This window comes from Toxorhynchites rutilus, chromosome 2 (assembly GCF_029784135.1).
Source record: "Toxorhynchites rutilus septentrionalis strain SRP chromosome 2, ASM2978413v1, whole genome shotgun sequence".
Taxonomy (NCBI): Eukaryota; Metazoa; Arthropoda; class Insecta; order Diptera; family Culicidae; genus Toxorhynchites; species Toxorhynchites rutilus.
In genome coordinates, this window is record NC_073745.1 from 207,710,977 (window position 1) to 207,732,086 (window position 21,110).

Genomic DNA, 21,110 nt, shown 5'->3' on the forward strand with positions numbered 1-21,110 from the left:
GGAGGTTTGTCACGAGAAACGTCAATGAAAAAATTATGGAAAGTGGCTCGAAACATGAGAAATTGCTCTTCAACGAATGAAAGCGAAGAATATTCACATCGATGGATTTTTAATTTTGCACGAAAGGTTTGTCCCGATTCCGCTCCCGTGCAAAAAATTGTTCGAAATATACCACAAGATAGGTGCGATCTTGATTCTGAGTTTTCGATGGTAGAATTCTCTCTTGCTCTCCTTTCATGTAACAATTCTGCTCCGGGATCGGATAGAATTAAGTTCAACTTGTTGAAAAATCTCCCTGATGTGGCGAAACATCGCTTGTTGAACTTATTCAATCGGTTTCTGGAGCATAATATTGTTCCAGATGATTGGAGACAAGTACGAGTTATAGCTATTCAAAAACCCGGAAAACCCGCGTCCGACTTCAATTCGTACCGCCCAATAGCAATGCTGTCTTGTATACGGAAATTGTTGGAGAAAATGCTCTTGTTTTGCCTTGATCGATGGGTTGAAACGAATGGCCTACTCTCAGATACACAATATGGGTTCCGCAGGGGCAAGGGGACAAATGATTGTCTTGCGTTGCTTTCTTCAGAAATTCAAATGGCTTACGCCGAAAAAAAAACAAATGGCTTCAGTATTCTTGGACATAAAGGGGGCCTTTGATTCAGTTTCAATAGAGGTCCTGTCAGACAAATTACACTCTCGGGGTCTGCCGCCTCTATTGAATAATATGTTATATAACTTGCTTTGTGAGAAACATTTGAATTTTTCTCACGGGGATTCGACAGTAAGTCGGGTCTCCTACATGGGACTCCCCCAGGGTTCATGTTTAAGCCCCCTTTTGTACAACTTCTATGTAAGCGACATCGACAATTGCCTTACACAAAATTGCAACCTAATACAACTTGCAGATGATGGAGTGGTGTCTGTCGTAGGATCAAACGAATCCGACCTGCAAGGACCCTTACAAGATACTTTGAACAATTTTTCAACCTGGACCATTCGGCTAGGGATCGAATTCTCCACGGAGAAAACAGAGATGGTGTTTTTTTCTAGGAAGCATAGACCAGCAAAACCAAGGCTTCATCTTGTGGGTAAACCGATCACTCATGCTATGTCATTCAAATATCTTGGGGTCTGGTTCGACTCCAAATGTACTTGGGGGGCCCATATTAGGTATCTGAGTAAAAAATGTGAACAAAGAATAAACTTTCTCCGTACAATTACCGGCACCTGGTGGGGAGCCCATCCCGAAGATCTTATTGGGCCTGATTCTCCAGCGCGAATGGAATGTGACAACAATGAACTCCTCAAAGTCACATGACCCAGGTCACCGTATCGCCGAAGGCGATTGCCCTGACGTGAGAGGTTCATTTTGGAGTAAAATACTCAATGAATTACAAATGGTGCGGTGTTCATTGAAATATATGTCAAAGCTTGTGTTTTTTGCAAAGGCTCTATGTATTCAATGTGTTTCATGAATATATATTTCTCGCGTAACTTTTGAAAACGTCCTAAGTAACAAATGTAAACAAATCGAGTTAATGGATGCACACTATTAGTTATCAATCATGTAATGCATTGAGAAAACAATCGTTCAAGTATCTATCCTTTTCACCTTTTTATCGCCGATACAAAAAATGACCAATGTACAGATTCGAATTTTAAGCACTCGACTGTTACTTCGGACACCACTTTCCTCTGACGCTCGATACATCCGAAGTAACAAAGCAACCAATACAACACGAAATCGCACTTCGGTCATTTTGAGTTTTTGTTATTTTCGGGTGTTGATATCGTTTTTAGTTCAATTCAACGAGTTATAGGGGGCCTCCGTAGCCACATTGGTTGCGCGTTCGCTTAGTAAGCGATCGATCGTGAGTTCGAAACTCAGGGCCCTCATTGACCATCTTTGTGTTGTTACAGAATAACTACGTCCACGCAACAATCATCAGCGATGGAGATCGATCCACGGTCGAAATATGATCGATTCATCCATACAACTGCTCTGCTCTGCAAGACACATCGGGCTGCTGTTCTATAAATAACTCAACAATGATCAATCAACTGTCTCCGCTGTCCGGTCGGTCTAACTGGATAATGGAAGAACAGATAGAAAACTCTTACGCCTAAATGGCTGCTACTGTATAAATGTGTGTACCATATGGAATGGTATAGAAGGGAATACTCTAACGCCGAAAAATGGCAACTGTGTAATGTGCTAATTATAGATATGATAAATATGTGACATGTACACGATTAAAATTCGGCTCTGTTACAGCTAAAATGCCAATGAGCCTGAAATAAATAAATGGAACAAAAAAAACGAGTTATAACAATAATGATCTGCTTTTAGCACGAAGTGCAAATATTTGGATCGTTGTTTAGTAGTTATTTTCAGATTCTCATCGTGCAACGTTATTTGTCCAATGTACAAAGCGGGCAGTCAAAACGTCCAATGTAACATTTTTCGCTCGAAGGCTTGAATTTCTAACTAAAATCACATGACAACAGTTACGATTGGTTTTTCAGAGTTATTATTGACTGCTAGTGGTAAAAGTAGTGATAAAGATCGATTCCTTTTGAAACAATTCGAGGAACAATATTCCGATCTTCAACTCCGTTTTTCTCGAGTTGATGTGAATACATACAAGTGCACCCGTGGGCGAGTGGTTAGCGTCTCACATTATCATGCCGGGTGTTCGGGTTCGATTCCCGTTCTGGCCGGGGGATTTTTCGTCAAAGAAATTTCCTTCGACTTGCACTGTGGCCATGCGTATTCAAGAGCTTGCCCCTCGGAATACATTCAAGGCGTGTTATTTGGCTTAAGAAATCTCGACCAAGTATTAATAAATGACGCTAGTTAATGCATACGTTCAGACGGCAAAAGTTCCACAAGGGAACGTTAACGCCATTCAAGAAGAAGAAGACATACAACATAGGACCTTTTCAAAAGTTACGCGAGATTTCTTTTATTTTAAAAATTTTCATTCCTTGTTACAAATATGTACAGGAAATAATTTCGTTCATCTTTATAAATGTTTTCCTCTTATTATAATTGATGAAAAATAATATTACTGGGATAAGAAAACAAATAAAAATATATTTTCAAATCTGTTTTTGCATAGTCCCTTTGCATTAATATGAGTGTATGTTATATCAATTGTTTTGATTTCGTATCCGTGTTTTAATTCCTCATTCGTTTTTTGACTTAGTGTCCGGTGCTGATTTTAGCGTAATTATTGCTAAAAGTTTATCGGAAGGTTGACTATTCTTTATAACATTGCAGTGAACATTAATGTTATTGTCGCCTCACATAAAAGTCATCAAGGTAAGATATATTTATTATCGCATTCAAATAAATTTAAAAGCTAAATTTTGTTCACAGACAATGAGCCGATAAAAATTATGGTGCTGTCAAGGATCTTGTAATTCCACTGTCCGAGACTGCGCTGTTATCGTTTGGATTCTCACTGGATGAGCCCGGTGAGCACGCATCTCGCATCTACCTTATGGTCAAGCTGGGTCTTGAAATTGATAAGCACAGATGATACTCCATCCGCAACTACTGATGAAGATGCTCCTCCACTAGTGGATGACACCGAGGATGCCTCACACATGGAAGAAGTTGATTAAACATATACAGTTTTTAACTACTTAAGTAGCTTTTCGTAATTTTTGAAAGTCTGATTTGTGTTTTTGGAGAAAGGAAACGGTATGCTGAATTGAGTTTCTCGTATCAGTTAGGGTCAACTATTGTAAACTTTTAATTTAATGTTGTACCGCGTTATAACGGCTGCAGAAGATGTATATTCTTGTCATTAGTAATAGCATACCAAATACTTGAACTGACTACATGTTAATAATAAATATAAATTATTTCAGAATGCACAGTTTAAATGGATTGCATTCGAAATTGCCTATTTTTGTCCGAAAATTCTCACAATGTAGATGATGACTACATCTTTGAATCTGGAGTAGTGATTGCCCGTTTGGAACGGCGAATGATTAGAGATCGTTCAAGTCCATTGGAAACGCTTAATCCTAGTTTTGACCATTACTGGTACTAGTCGATAACAAATGAGGATACGACTTCAAAAGGCACAAAATGGCATGTTTTTCTATTGCAATCGCCCACGAGAATTGAGTGAGTGTTCATGAGAGTTCATTCAAGCTAAAAATCTCACCACAGTCGCCTTCGGAAATTGAGTGAGACAGTTTTTGCGAGCTGTCACTTCTCATTCGCGCATCAGAATCAGCCCCATTATGTTGTATCGAACAACTATTCTCTCAGTGATGGAGTATGGAAGTTTCTGTTTTCAATCAGCTGCCAAAACACACCTCATTAAACTCGAGCGAATTCAGTATCTTTGTCTCCGTATTGCGTTGGGATGTATGCCCTCAACGCATACCATGAGCCTCGAGGTTTTGGCAGGCGTACTCCCACTAAAAGATCGCTTCAATTTATTATCTCTTCGGTTCCCCATCCGGTGTAAGGTCATGAACCCATTGGTGATCGGAAATTTTGAGCAGCTGATCGAGCTAAATTTTTATTCTGGATTCATGAGCTCATGAATTCGTCTCCATGCAGGTTGATCCTTCTTCGTATATTCCCAACCGTGTTTGTTTTCCTGACTACATCAATTCCTCTGTGCATTTTGATCTGTCCATGAAGCAGGATATCCATGGAATTCCAGATAATCATCGATCGGGGATCGTTCCTACGATTTTCGAAGCAAAGTATGGGCGTGTCAATTGTGATAATATGTACTTTACTGATGGGTCCTCTATGAATGAGTCCACAGGATTTGGAGTGTTCAACAAATTTTTTAGCACCTCACACAGTCTTCAGTATCCTTGCTCAGTGTATATTGCTGAATTGGCAGCAATACACTGGGCGGTGGACAGCGTCGCCTCACGACCTGTTGAACACTATTACATTGTAACGGATAGTCTTTGTTCTGTCGAAGCTATCCGTTTAGTGAGGCCGGAAAAGCACTCGCCGTACTTCCTTGAGAGAATACGAGAAATTTTGAGTGCTTTATCCAGACGTTGTTATGTCATTACCTTTGTTTGGGTCCCTTCACATTGCTCAATTCCGGGTAATGAGAGGGCTGACTCATTAGCAAAGGTAGGTGCAATTGAAGGCGAAATTTATCAGCGTCAAATCGCCTTCAATGAATTTTATTCTTTAGTTCGTAAAAATACCATCGTTAACTGGCAACGCAAGTGGAACGAAGATGAATTGGGCCGGTGGCTCCACTCAATTATCCCTAAGGTTAGCCTCAATCCGTGGTTCAAAAGTCTGGACTTGAGTCGGGACTTTATTCGCACCTTCTCCCGACTCATGTCCAATCACTGTTCGTTAGACGCGCTGCTTTTTCGTTTTAATCTTGCCGACAGCAATCTCTGCGGTTGTGGCCATGGTTACCACGACATCGAACACGTTGTTTGGTCGTGCGAGTTGTATCTTGTCGCCAGATCGAATTTAGAAAACTCCCTTCGGGCAGGAGGAAAGCAGTCCAATGATGATGTGAGAGATGTGTTGGCTCGGTTAGACCTTGATTACATGTCCCAAATATATGTTTTCCTTAAAGCTATCGATCTTCGAGTGTGATTGTTCATACATTCTTTTCCCCTCCTTTTCGTCCTTCGCGAGCTATCGGTTCCCTTCCTACTATATTAGAATAAGTTAAATTGTAAACACATATTAAATGTGAGGATAGTTTTAAGAATTGAGTGTGAAGTGTCAGTGTGAATGAGAATGTGAATGTGAATGTGAATGTGAGTGCGAGTGTGAACACACATCTCCTTACATCCCATCCTTTTCCTAATGAAAATGTGTCACCCTTCTAAACTCGAGTCGACCGCGAGTAATCGGTTTCCTATTTCATTAACCATAGAATTAAGAAAACAACATGTTGATATATGCTAGTTGAAATATAGTTAAGAGTTTGGCTCCATTAAACTTATGTAACTGAGCCTGTAAAAATAATCGGATTAATAAAAAAAAAATACATACATCGGCACTCGCGTTTGTTTTCATTTATATTTTGACAATTGACGGATCACGGTGGGTTCGATGTGATTGAAAACGCCTAAAATAATGAAAACTAACATGTAGAGTATTCAAAAACGTAGTTAATCAGAGTTTTCTAGTAAAATTCAGGGGGTGCCGGTCTTATCCTCTTTGGCGGGCTTACCCTCCCTTCCCCTATAGGAAATATAATCAATAAAACCTTAGAATATGAGTAATAATTATGAAATTGCGGAGGTTGGGAGATCTTCAAATATGGAGATCTATGACAGTCGCATTTGAACGCGTTCCTTTATCGTCCGGGACGATTCAGCTAACCGTATTAAGCCTCCTTTTAAAAAACTGTAAATATATCCTCTCCACCCCATAGCATCCCCTACCCATCTCGCCTTGCCGATCTCGATCTCGCCTTCCTTCCCTGTTATTCATGATCTCATTCAACCTTTGTCCTCGCCTTCTCTGCCCGTTGTTACCGGTCCACGTGTCTATCCGGAAGATGCACCTGGAAGTGGCCCGTGGGTTGTTTTCTTCCGGCCTAAATCTAATGAAAAATCGCTCATGCAGATCGTAAAAGATCTGACAAGGTACCTTCGTGACTGAAATTTACAATGTTAAACCAAACAAATTATGAGTTGTCGTGGCTGACCGGATGCATGAAAACCAGTTTTTTGGGGACGAGTATTTCACGCTGGAATCTCGCGCCTATACTCCCTCACTTTCTTCGCAACGGGAGCACCCTCCTCAAGCATTTGGTTGAAAAAAAGATTCCAATAGACCACTTCCGTGATGAAAATCTGCCGGTGAGCACTGTCCTGGCATCGTTAAGCGGAACGTCCTGCGGAAGACCGGTAATGGCCGTCCGGCTAAGATCATGACAAAAAAGAAGAAGGAATCTCTGAAAAAGCTGTTTGACAACAAGGACGATACAAGTTTGCGTGATGCCGGCCGAAAATTTCGCTGCCTTCATTCTGCATCCAAAGAACCCTCGAGCAGGAGGGCATCGTCTGTCGGAAGAAGACTAGGTCCCCAGAGAACACTGATGAGGAGTGAAAATTCAGTGCCGGTGGATGACGAAGAATTATCGCAGGACGTCGTTCATGCTGGACGACGAGAGTTATTTTCCGCTATCAAAGTCCTACATTCCCGGCAATGACCGGTACTATACCGGCGACAAGTTTGAGATGTTTTTTAAAAAAATACTGAATTGCTTGAAATTATTTTTTTATTATATCACTGAAGAAATTCTCATTTTTTCAAAATTCTCTATACATTTTAAGGTCATCAGCGAACATATATTTGAAAGATGAAATTCGGGGGCACAAATCGTTGACATACAGATCAAATAACATATGCCCGACATTTTCTTGCGGAACTCCTGAAGTGATTGAGAAGACTGTCGAGCGCGCAGAACTGATTGACACAAAGGATTGACGACCCGTCAAGTTGGATAAGATCCAGTCAGCCAACCAACTTGGGAATCCCATAGCACTGAATTTTTTAAATGCATACAGATGCGGAGCGGTGTCAAACGCTTTCGAAAAATCGACGTAGATGGAGTCGACCTGCCGCCGGGCTTCGACTTAGCGGAACAGTGTGTTTGTGTAACAGAGCAGATTCGTTGTGGTGGACCGATGCTGGACGAAACCATCCTGGGAATCCGATATAATTGGATATATATCGTATTGTACAAAGCGTTGTGAACTACCGTTTCGAAGACTTTGCTAATGTAGTAGAGAAGCGATATTCCACGGTAGTTTACCACGCGGTTCTGATTACCCGCTTTGTAAATTGGGATTATTAAAGCTTTTTTCCAAACAGTTGGAGAAAATCTTTCCCTCAAATAACGGTTGATTAGGTAAGACACTGGAAAAGCGAGCGAGTGAGCACAGTGTTTCAGCAAAGATGGCGGAATGCCATCAACTCCAGGCCCTTTTGATGCGTCTAAGTCATGCATAGCTTTCATGACTTCACTCGGAGAGAAATTCAACGTTGGGATATTCGAGTTGTGCTCCTAGATTCGATCAAAACTTGCAGCGTGCAGGGGAAGTGCAGTTGAGTTGTACACTGACTGGAAGAAGCTCGCAAACAGATTAGCGACATCGTCTGGGGAACTGGCAGTGATTCCGTTGAACTCCATCGTACCCGGGATGCGATTGCTTGTGCGATGTGATTTCACGTACTTCCAAAATGCCGATGGGGTTTGCTTCAGATTCGCTTGAGTTCGTTGTATGTATTCTTCGTAGCTGGACCTCAATAATGCGTTGTAGTTAGTTTCCATTGATCTGAGACTATTTTTAGCGTCGATTGATCTAGTTCCCAAATAACGTTTGCGCGACTTTCGCAGTACGTTCCGTAAGTTGCACAAATCGGGTGTCCACGAAGGTTGCGCTGGAAATGGCTTCACGACACATCGTTGGAGGGGAACTTGCGCATAGAGAATTTCATACAGTTTGTCGTAGAAACGTTCAGCTATTGTATCGACCGAGCCTCCGTCCAGAAGTTCAAGCCAATCGATAGAGGACAGTATATTGTTCAGCGAGTCAAAGTTGCACAACCTGAAATTCAATACAGGTGGAAGAGACACATAGTCAGAAACGTTGGCAGAACTGGAGAGGGCGTCCAGGTCCAAGATGAAGGGCTTGTGAGGGCAAGGAGATTCGCAATGTCCGGTTCACTGATGAACGCCAAATCGAGAATTCTGTCGTTCGAATTTTTAAATGAATTCACTTGAATTAATCCCCAAGTCAGTATCGATTCGGTGAGAGCCAGTTCCTGTTCCGTAGATGCGTTTGATGGAAAATAACCATTCATGTCCTCGTCGAAGATCCAACTCAAAAACGGGAGGTTGTAGTCGCCTAGTGCCAAGATAACATCGGTATTCGAAGACCGCCTGAAGCTATGTAATCATTTCACAATTTCATTGCACCAGCACGATACACCACGAGTGAGGTTCGATGTTGTACGTTCTGACACAGTGTGGTTCGACGTTGTTCGAGAAAGGGATGTATTAACCAGATAATCGAGTTCCGTCAGTTTATTTGGAGAACCCGCTTTAGTCTTGGATCGTTTGCTCGTATTCATGATTAGTATGTCTGTTGAGTTTATTTCTGAATCGCTTTCGTGTCTCTAAAGCGAGAAGTGAAATTTCGGACAGCAGAGTATTTTGGTTGCGCTCTTTTCTCCGGGTAGATCTCTGGATTTCCTGTAGATCTCTTTGTTGGCGGTCGAATGAGTAATCGGAGCGCGGATATTAACGGATTTGGTAGAGAGAATACAGCGATTCTAAAACATCTTTCAGAGGTTCTGGTTCTTTATCGGGCAGATTTCGCACGAGTGGTCCTCTTAGAAATGGCGCTTTAGCCACTTGCCATTTAAAATCCCTCGGAACAGTGGTGGAACCGTAGCCGAGAATTTTGCACGCTACAATGTACATCGTAATAGCAGCTGGATAACAGCAAGCGCAGTTATGCGATTTTCGCACGCATGCCTTTGACATTTTGGTGGTACACGTATAGTTGCATATTTCCAGCCACATCCTCACGAATAGCTACACCATATAAGTGAATTTCGACTGGAATGCGTCGGCTCGAAGCGATGGACATTACTGGGCGAGAAGGGTTCCAAGAATTATACTTATTTTCTGTACTTGCCTGAAATGACGTCCTGGAAGACCCCATCGTCATACCCAAATTCAGGACCGGGATAATTTTTGAAATTTTTGAAAGAAAATGTTAATCCGAAGGGTTTGAATATAAATGGACTACGAAATGGAAGGAATGGTTCTGTTGTTGTTTCTGCTCCAGATAAGAGTTCTATCGAGTTGCTGAAAGTGAATATGGAGAAAAAATTGGTTAAGGACTATCAGGTTAAAATACCGGAAACATTAAAACCGACGATCAAAGTCTGTGTTGTGGCGGATCTTATTGCAGACTTCAGGTTGATACGTTTATACTCCATGTTGAATGTAGGACCTGAAGTATCGGCTGGAATTAGGCTTAGGTTTGCTCAGCTGTCTGGTCTCGAAAACGATTAACAGACCGTCTTCGGGTATCCAGTGAAGCAGGAATTCCTTTGTAAATTCAAGGCTAATACTGACATAGGTATTGGGTTCAATTCCTGATCGGTCAAGGATTTTTTCGGGTTGGAAACTTCCTTGACATGCCTTGGGATAAGTAGTGGGCCTGAAGTATCGGCTAGAATTAGGCTTGGGTTTGCTCAGCTGCTTGAACTCGGAAACGATAGAATCGTGGCCGGGGATCTGATAAAGCGGGAATTCCCTTGTAAATTTGTGGCTAATACTGACATAGGTATTGGGTTCAATTCCCGATCGGTCTAGGGTCTTCCCGGGTTGGAAATTCTCTCGACATGCCATGGAATAAATACGATCAGATAATGGCTTATATTGTTCTTTCGATTAGTAATCTATGTCTGCGAGATAACCAGTCCGTTTTCCTTTCAATTTCAATTTGCATACTGGTTAGTTAATGAAAAATATAAATACCGTAATATAATAATTATCAATAAGATAACTCGTCCCGCTCAAACCTTTGTAGGGGAATGAGGTGGGACCATCATCATCATTTTTAATATATTAAAAAAAAAGTAATTGGATATAGTGAAGATATGAACGAAAACGAACTAAAATTAACACTAATGAAGCAGAATCCTATATTACAAAACAACAAATGCTTCAAGTGAAGGAAGGTTTATTGCAATAAAAACATGGGGCTGTAGAAGCTGTAGCTGTAGAAGTTCAAGGTAACACAATAGCTGGAATCTACGCTGGAATATAGCAAAGAGTTATTGATCACACCAAAATTACAAGAACAACATCGACGACTATTGATCCGATTTTTACCAATATTGACGATGGCGTGGTCGAAATTCTTAATGACAGTAAAATTTTCGATCATGAAACAATCGGTATGATTTCGAATACTTTTGATGTTGATATAATATATCTGAAATAAGACAGAATAAACCGTATAAATATTGGAAGAATTATTCGAAATTTGCATTGCAATCTCTGCTCTTCAATGAAACAGATAGTAACAGATAGAATATCTGGCTATCCAACACAGAGACATTTCAAAAATAAACAATGGTATAGTGCTACGTTGATAAATATCTGATAACAGTGAAACGTACCAAGAACATTGAACACTGGAATGCGTACAGGATATGGAGAAATATATACGAACGTGAACTGAAGAACTCTAACACTATATTTTTTCAGAATGAAATAAGAGCAATTCAACATGATCCGAAAAATATGTGGAAAAAGCAGAATTGTTATGTAATCCGGGTGGTAGCAACGACATTGGCATTGTATTTGACGGTGATACGGACAGTGACAACAAAACAGCAGATAGGACTCAATAAATATTTCACGTCTAGTGTAGAAGAAATTGTTTCTCCATTGAATCAGCTAAATTTTAGATTCCCAAGCCTGTCAGCACAAATGAGGTACTTCAAAATCATGGAAACACTGAAGATGTTGGTGATGGATTTAAAAAAATTGTGCAGGAGTTGAAGAAGTTAGCAAAAGAGTACTAGTAGATGCTTTTGATGTTATCAAGCAGCACCTATCATACATAGTAAATGAGTCGATGATCCGAGGCGAATGCCCGCACAGTTGTAAGAAATCTGTTGTCGTGCTTATTCCCAAAAATCCGAGATCGTCGAAACCAGAAGACCGTAGACCTGTAAACATGTTACCAATGTACGAGAAAATTCTAGAAATTGTGATCAAAGAACAACTTTTTGAACATGTAACGAAAAATGGAATTCTGGTGGAAGAACAATCTGGGTTCAGAAAACATCATTCATGTGAAACGGCACTCAATTTGTTGCTACTGAAATGGAAACAGGCAATAGAGGAAAAGAAAGTAGTAGAATTTTACAGAACAAAGCTATGCGCTTTATATCGAGATGCGTTAGACTATCTCCATGAAGATTTATGTTAGAATGCCTTCAATGGATGTCAGTCGGCCAGCGTATTAGCTACTGCACGCTCACGTTAATATTCAAAATGACCAACGGTTTGACACCGAATTATTTACGAAACACAATAACTCATGGAAGAGATATACACCAGTATAACACAAGGCAAGCAAGTGACCTCAGAACTCTGAACTTCCGGATGTCCTGTACCCAAAATTCTATTTTTTACAAAGGTTATAAGCCTTACAAATCACTGCCAAACGAAGCAAAGACAGTAACAAGCCTCAGAATATTCCGAAACATATGTAAAGAATGTTTGAAGAATGATCCGGATTTGTGAAATGTTTGTTAGTTAACGTTATTATAAATGTATGCATGTTGACCAAGTTATGACGGATATATTGTCTTTTTATGTTGTATGTTTTCTGATCTTTCTTTTTGTATAATAATGACGGTATTTAGTTTGTTTTCAGTTTGTTAGATAGCAAGATTGTTAATACTAGATTAAAAAAAAATTGCGAAATCTACAATAGTTTGAGCATAGCGCGCGTACATGAACTATTCAGTATGAACCTCATTACAAGAGATTACAAATTGGAAGTGGAGCGAATCTGGGGATAGCCCTACCGGAATACTCGTAAACACATTTTTTTAAATAGATGGTTATAACGAGATTTTTCTGAGTTGAGGCAGATCTGATTGCGAGTTCCAACGGACATGTGTATAACCCAAGTTATGAAGGGCATATCAGTTTTCGAATTACCTGTTTTGAAATAAGCTAACATCATTTCGAGGGGTTTGATGTGAAAACCGGAATGTAGCTGGGGATAGCCCAATCGGAATACTCGTGAATTCATTTGTTAAATAAATGGTTATAACGAGATTTTTTCTGAGTGCGGCAAATCTGATTGCGAGTTCCAGTGGGAATACTATCCTTAGAATATGAAGGGCCTGAAGTGTTGGCTCGAATTAGGCTTGGAGATACTCAGCTGTCTGGACTCGGAAACGATCGCATTAGAAGACCGTTATCGAGAATCTAGTAAAGTGGGAATGCTCTTGTAAATTCACGGTTGATACGGACATAGGTATTGGGTTTAATTCCCGATCGGTCAAGAATTTTTTCGGGTTGGAAATTTTCTTGACATGCCTTGGGTTAGCAAATGGGCCTGAAGTACTGGCTAGAATTAGGCTTGGGGATGCTCAGCTGTCTGGACTCGGAAACGATCGCATTAGCAGACCGTTATCAAGAATCTAGTAACGCGGGAATGCTCTTGTAAATTCACGGCTGATACGGACATAGGTATTGGGTTCAATTCCCAATCGGTTAAGGATTTTTTCGGGTTGGAAATTTTCTTGACATGCCATGGAATAAGAAAGCTCGCGTGCTGCCTTATAAAATTCATCAAATTTAGAGTCTATGTCTGTAGCACAATTGTTCAGATTCCTAATATAAAATTATCTTAAATTCTTATAAGTAATTATCTTAAAGATAACTCGTCCGGCTCAAACCTTTGTAGGGGAATGAGGTGGGACCATCATTATCCACTGGTTATCTGAGAACTCGCGGGACAAAAACAATGCAATGCAATGTTTCAAGATTCAGAAAAAATAGATATTGTTTTGGGCATAAACATCTCGTTCTACTCTGCGATTTTCCGATGAGATCATTAACCCATTAGTGCCCAGCGTATGAAATTTAATACGCAAAAATGCCCGTTTTTGAAAAACTGTTTTTGATGAACTAAAGGGTTAAGCGCATTTTAAATAATACCACATGACAATTTAAGATCGTTTTTTTGTGTCAGTGTCATTTTATCTGTCATTTTTGTTGTGTATTGAAGCTTGCAAAGTTCGAGTTTCATGGAGTCGCAAAAGTAAACATAAATTTATCAAAGTTTTACCTCTTAAATGATTCTAAAATGCTCAAATCTGTGACACAACACTTCTAGACGAGTGTAAAAAATTATATCTAGCAAAAAATCCGAAGAAAATTATGGAACCGCAAAAAAATATATGTTCACTTTTGAGCGTATGAAATTTCATACGCTGTGCAACTACGGTATATTTTTTTCTCGATAGAATATATCAGCTCCCCGCTAATCCGGAGAAGCTGTACAATTATCTGATTGTTTTGGACGAAAACGCTTTCGAAAAGCTAGTGTCAACAAATGATATTGACTTTGTCATCGTGCCCCCAAGCGGTGGAGACAGCGATGTGGATGCTGGAGATAGTGACTCGGAGGACGGCCCTTCCGGTTTTGGCAAACAAGTGAATGTCGAGAGTAACATTGAACGAGGCCAATCACAAGAATGCTCCTCGGGCAGCAGCAAGAAGCGGAGAGCCAGACACTGGGAAAAAAACCTTATATTCGGATGAGTGACATAAATCCAGCAAGGATTGAGTTCATGCAGATCAAGCTTAAACACTTGAAGTCATCGGAAGTTAGGTTTGACGGAATAAATCATTTCATTAATACGGATCCAACTGGTACCCAACGATGGTGTGCGTAAAGGGTGTGTCACATCAAATTGCATCACGGAAAAAACGCTGTAGAAATTTAATTTTTAGGAATTATATCTTCTGCTTTCGCTTATAATCAGATAAGAGTGTATAGATCACGTTGGCCATGCTTCACTGTCAATTTTTCGTAAATTTGGAAAAATGTCGTCGAACGAAATTTTCCATTTCGTAAATTTGGAAAAAGCGTCGTGAATTAATCCTGTGCACTCATTTCGAGAATCCGGAGTTGTCACATCGGGACATCGGTAAGATGCTGGGAATCGTCCAATCCACGGTCAGCAGAGTACTAAAACGATACTTCGAGAACCTAACCATCGACCGGAAGGTGAAGAACGGCAAAAATGGATGCTCCGTCAGTGAAAAAGATCACAAGCGCGTAGTTAAGCAGTGTAGACGTGATCCGAGAAGTTCGGTCCGGGATGTCGCCAATAAGCTGAATTTGTCAAGTTCATTCGTCCAGCGGGCCAAGCAGCGGGAGGGCCTGCGTACATACAAGATTCAGAAGGCTCCTAACCGCGACGAAAGGCAAAACATGGTGGGGAAGACGCGAGCCCGGAAGCTGTACACCGAAATGCTGACGAAGCCGCATTGCCTGGTAATGGACGACGAAACCTACGTCAAAGCGGACTTTCGTCAGCTGCCGGGCCTGTTGTTCTTCTCCGCAGAGGACAAATTCAGCGTTCCGGAGGAGATTCGCAAGCAGAAACTATCCAAGTTTGCCAAAAAGTACATGGTGTGGCAATCGATCTGCTCATGCGGAAAGCGGAGCGCCCCCTTCGTGATGACCGGCACGGTAAACGGGCAGGTTTACCTTAAGGAGTGCCTATAGAAGCGCTTACTACCACTATTGAAGCAGCACGAGGGCCCGACCATCTTCTGGCCGGATCTCGCTTCGTGCCACTATTCAAAGGACGTGTTGGAGTGGTACGAAGCCAACGGGGTCACCTTCGTGCCAAAGGAAATGAACCCGCCCAACGCGCCGGAGCTTCGCCCAATAGAGAAATATTGGGCGATTATGAAGCAAGCCCTCTGGAAGAACCCAAAAGTTGTCAAATCGGAGGCGGACTTCAAGAGAAAATGGATTTCTGTTCAAAAAAAAAAAAAAACTACAACCTGACGTTGTACAGAACCTTATGGACGGGGTAAAGAGGAAGGTGAGAGCATACGGGCTTGGGCTCGAAGTATGAATAAAAAGAAAATGCCAAAAGTTGTTTAATAGTTTTTATTTTACTGTCTAAAATTTTCAAAAGGATCGGTCTACTGGGCGACTTTCTACAGCGTTTTTTCCGTGATGCAATTTGATGTGACACACCCTTTATTACAACCGATGTACGACGTATATTTGCTTAAAGTGTGATGTGGGTTTGCACCCTTCGGAGTGCTTTTTCCGGTACCATACTCAGTGATACTAAATCCGATACACTGCCGTTCTACGCATAACTATACTATGTATCCCTATGAACCGTGGGACAGTTATGCGTAGAACGGCAGTACACTAAAGTTCTAATAAACCATGAAAATGGTTGTTGAAGTTGAATTTTATGAAATAAAACCGTTTTGTTCGATATTCAAATGATTTTCATTTTTGATACTGTGAAAATGATGAAATTTCATACGTCAGATATCTCAACTTCCAAAGAACTCTAAACCAAAATATTGCGTTTCCCCCCCGTTTTGGGACAAACCTAGATGGACTAGAAAGTTTCATGCCATTTGGATCAAGTTCTTGTACACCTGATCAGTAATGGGTTAACACACCTTCCCGCCCTCTGTACACTTCAACGTTCCCTGACAACTGTTGCGGACCGTTAGTGCTTGGGAAGGGGTTATGGGAAAATGCTTGGGATGTCTTCATATGATTATAAGAAAAAAATCTGTCTATCGTTAGTATTTTATTGCTCCAAGGGTAGTTATTTTACATTAGTCTTATTGTTAAATTGCTCCGTTCAATAAGCAGCCCATATGTGGCAATGTTTGTCCGGAATGACTATATTTAGCATCGATTCCGGACAGTCAAATCTTCACACAAGGCCTGCTTATCGATGGTACTACGTTGTTCTCCGTTTGTCCTAAAATTAGTGTTTTACTTGTCTACTTTAATTTTCGCTCCAGTTTTACAATATTCTCAAATCGTTTCGTTTCGTTTGTTTTATAATTATTAGACTAGTATAACTTACATTGCTTATCGCTTCTCTAAATGTATAGGAAAATTTTGCTTTTGTTTTCCCAGTCCTACACAATCAGTCAATGATATGCCAATCGAGTGTATCCTAATTCAAGTGTACAATGTTTCGATTGAACACACACATTCCTTTGTGGAGAAATTTTCGCAATAAAATCTTGTTAAAATTGCACCGCTCATTTTTGTTCAGCAGCTTTCAGTTAGTTTAATTAAAACGTCCATTGCAATATTTGTGTGGTAAGCCATTGTACGAACTAGCAAAATAGTGATATTTACAAGTACTTTGCACGCCAATTCGTACTCGGGTCAAAAAAAAAAAAAGAATCGTTATTGCATCGATAATGCATGTGCTTTTTTTTTGTATCCATTCGTTGCTTGTCGAAACAATCGCTCGCTGAGATCATTAGTGGGAAATCGTTGATTTAGAGGAGAGCATTACGGACGGAAATTACTGTCGTGGTTAGTAGCAGCGCAAAGATGAAATGAACCATTGGAAGCTGCCTGCTGCTACCACTCGTTCCGACGTTTCCTTGAGGTTCGCTCATCACTTCCCGGGTGAAAAGGATGGTTTCCTCGACTTTTGCGTTTTCACTTGGACTGGATTCGGTGTGTTTAACGCCCTCGTGGATACTTTCGAACACATTTCCAGCACGACTGTTGCGGGCTAGCTTCTGGTTTGCCAGCTTCAACTGACGGAACTTTTGATCGATATCGGAAGCAGCGACTGCGAAAAATCATTCACAAATTATATTTCTGAAATATACAACGCTTTTTCTGGAGAACTCACTTTCATCGCCATTTTCGTCATAGTTTACTTTGATGAAGGTGGTCATGGTTACTTCGTAAATTTTGTTCGGGTAGGCCCATACTTCACTGATTGCACGACGCTTGCGGCCGTAAGCGGTTTGTCCGTTGCTACAGACGAGGCCCTTGCATTTGTCCAGACAAACGTTGACCGTTCCTCGGAACTGCACGAACGTGGACTCTGGGAACTTGAAGGCGCGGAATTTGGCCGTCAGCAAATCACCATCAACAGTGTTGAAATTCTCGAACAGATACGGATCGACAGAACAGCTGAAAGTCCAAAAAACATTACAAGGTATGAAAATGGGGGCTATTGAGGTGCCTACCCATTGAATATGATGGTCTCTTCCTGGGCAAGGGTATCGGTAACCTGCATGTAGTTCACACCGAGTCCATAGATTGGCGAAGAATTCTTATCGAGGAAAATTTCCATCTGTAGATTTGTTCCAGGACTGACGTTCAAATCCCCCGATACGAGTTTGTTTCCCTGGCGAACAGCAATGCTCAGCACTGGTTCTGGCGCGCTACCAGTGATATTGGAGGTGATTTCAAGATCCCTGATGAGGAAAAGAAATATATTTCGAGGTTTGTTTTATAGATTCACCATCATAACATACTCTGGCTCCTGGAATCCCGCCGGTAGGACATCTCGTTTCACGATCCCGTGCGTTATGTTGTACTGTGGTCCGTTGGTGATACATTTCACGCTGATGATCTCTTTGCCAAACTCTTGATCACCCTCAACGATGATGCGATGGTAGAAGACTTTCTTTCCCTTTTGAAATGTAAAAGAAATGTTAAATAGAACGAACGAAGAATTCTGTATTGCCTCGCGATGACTTACAGTTATCTTATTCACAACCCTGGTCACGCCACATTCGTAAACGTCAATAAGTGACAGCTGGAATTCCGCCAGGGTGTCCTTGATGGATGGTTTGCATTTTGGATCGGGATAACCCTTCATTCCCTGCAGATAGACCGAGGTGCTCGAATCGTTCGATGGTAGGGCGACGTGGATCCGCATCTGATCTTCCGAGCAGAACACTTTGTGCGTTGCTGGAAAGAGACGAAGCATAGTATACCGTCAGTTTAATATAATGATAAATAACATGACATTTTTATCGTTGAAGGGAAGGTTTATCGATTACTTTTCTGGAGAAATAACATAAATAATTCATTATTTTTCAATTTTTTTGTTTCCCGGTGATCAAAGTGAAGATGTTCTCACTCTGAATACTAAATTTCGTTCATTGCTACTTGAAGATTCCTGACTTTAGATGTCAGAACGGATCATTTAAGCGAATCAACAATTGGCCTTACAAATATGTAATCAGATAGCCAGTTACGAGAGCAAAGTCATTGAGGGTAAGTTGGGGTGATTTGGGCATACGGGATGATTTGGACCACCCCTTTATCTCGAAAAGTATAGCTCAACTTGGATTTTTTATAATGTCATCTCCTTTTATTGTTGAACCGTATGAACCTAACGTGAACAAACATTGTTAGTAGTTAACAGATGGAGGGAAACGGAAGCATGAACAGAGCAAGTACATGTAAATTTTTCGATCGTGATTGCCAGGTTATTCCGCTGATTGAACAAACTTTTCGTGTATTGTGCAGTAAAGTTCTGTTTGCCTTCAGAGGAGAAACCATTCGATGCAGCGAAACTGTAAGTTTGATAACAATAAATGAAATAAATTGCAATTTAATTCTTGCATTTTGTGTGGGGTGTGGGGTGAATTGGTCATACAGGTTTGAAGCTGTTCTTTGATCTAATTGATTCCAGATGTCGCGGAATTACAGAAAAAAAATGTATAGACAACGTTGGAAGAAGGAGGAGCTTGAAAGAGCAACGCAGGTCATCAAGGACGGATTTTCTTTGACCATGCATCGAAAGTGCTCGAATATGCTCGAACAACAGTGAAAAGATCTATGCAGAATTCGAAACGCTCTCAATGCAATTTTTCTGGTCTTGCTTCTTGCCAAGACACCTGGTATTGATCCCAGAACACTTTTACTGATTGTAATGTTATCACAAATTACTTTACATAAACATAAGTATGTTTTTTTTTATGAAACACACGCACATGACCAAATCACCCCAAATTTTAATGTCCAAAAATCATCTCTTTCTTCATGACGTATTTGGTAGTTTGAAGCTTGATATAATAATTAAGTATTCTTGATTGAGAGTAAACAAGTGTCGCTCAGTGTTCAATGTGTCATTTTTCATTTAGACCGTATTGGTTTGGAAATATTAGGCGATTTGTTTAGGGTTTCAAATTGTCTTCACTTACCCTACATCGGAATATCTTGTCTGGTTTTCACCATTAGCAGCTGTAACTAGTCTAAGGAAAACCGACAAGATACCTGTATCTGATCTTGAAGGCTGTCCAGCGTCAGTCAAATACGTTAAGAACCGAAATGCCAATGAACTGACAAACAAATTTCTCCGAGTTGCTGAAGCTTTTATACATAAGCACTTCGCGGACGAATCGTCCACGGAAGAAAAAGTAGTAAATGAGGTCGAAATGATACATTCGATGGTAGGTCTTAAGATGCGACACTTGCCCAATGAGGTAGATGTTGTTATGCATGGGATCGTCGAGGTTACGTGTAATGAAAAAGAAAAAAAAGGATCTAATGTTGGAGAAAATGTCGAATGTCGAGAATGTCAATGAAGTGTGGGGTCGTGAAAGAAGTAATAACGTTATTTGATTCTCTAGAATTTATATCAATTTTTTTCGTCCATGGAAAAATCCTGATTCGGGATATTTGAGTCAGATGAACTGAGTAAAACGATGTTATTTTCAACAATTTGAACAATCGCTGACGTCATGGACGATCATTTTCCGGAGTTAGTTCTTGCTTCACCAGGAGATTCGGTATTACGGTATCATCGGCAAAAAATATCAAACGGTTCTCTATGCATTTCACTTTCTGTGACTTATTCCTGTTCTTCTTAAATGCCGCTAACGTTACAGAGATTTCCTATACCAATTTACACATCTTGAATGTATTCTGAGTGATAAGCTCTAGAATACGCGTGTCCACAGTGTAAGATGGAAAAATTTATACAAATTTTGCGTAGACATATGTGTATTGTTTACACTCTGTGAGTTGATTTCATCAGGTGCGCAAAAGTTTTCAAAATGACGACGAAAGAACAGTGCATGCGCGAAAAATTTGGAGTGCAAGATTTTGAACGTTCATAACTGGTATGAAAATCACATCATTCGAAAGATAAAATGTGTAAGATTTATATGATTGTTACTTATAGACTCGAAAACTCGTATCAATTGTAGACTAGATTGTTTTTCACCCATCACTTTTGCTGAGTTAAGAGATATTTATTTTTCATTGCAAAAATCAGCTGGTATCGATAATGTCAACGCAAAAGTGATACAAGATTGCTTTCATGTCATTGGACACGATCTACTGGACCTAATAAATGAATCTCTACGAACTGGACACGTGCCAACGGTTTGGAAGGAATCCCTTGTGATTCCGATCCCCAAAGGTAATGGGACGGATAAAGCCGAAGAGTACCGCCCTATTAACATGTTGCACATATTAGAAAAAATGTTAGAACTTGTTGTGAAAGTCCAGCTGATGCATTTTGT

The 21,110-nt window shown here is 40.5% G+C and overlaps 1 protein-coding gene across 1 annotated transcript in view; it reads right to left on the reverse strand.

The window, feature by feature from the left end:
• Positions 1-16,380: 16,380 nt before the first annotated feature.
• LOC129764206 (uncharacterized) overlaps positions 16,381-21,110 on the reverse strand; it is a 251,487-nt gene continuing 246,757 nt past the window's right edge. The window contains exons 2-6 of the mRNA XM_055763067.1: positions 18,332-18,543; positions 18,105-18,262; positions 17,814-18,044; positions 17,471-17,757; positions 16,381-17,407 (exon numbers count right to left, since the gene is read on the reverse strand). Coding sequence (XP_055619042.1) covers positions 17,106-17,407; positions 17,471-17,757; positions 17,814-18,044; positions 18,105-18,262; positions 18,332-18,543 — 1,190 coding nt within the window. The 3' untranslated portion in view covers positions 16,381-17,105. The remainder of the gene's footprint in view (positions 17,408-17,470; positions 17,758-17,813; positions 18,045-18,104; positions 18,263-18,331; positions 18,544-21,110) is intronic.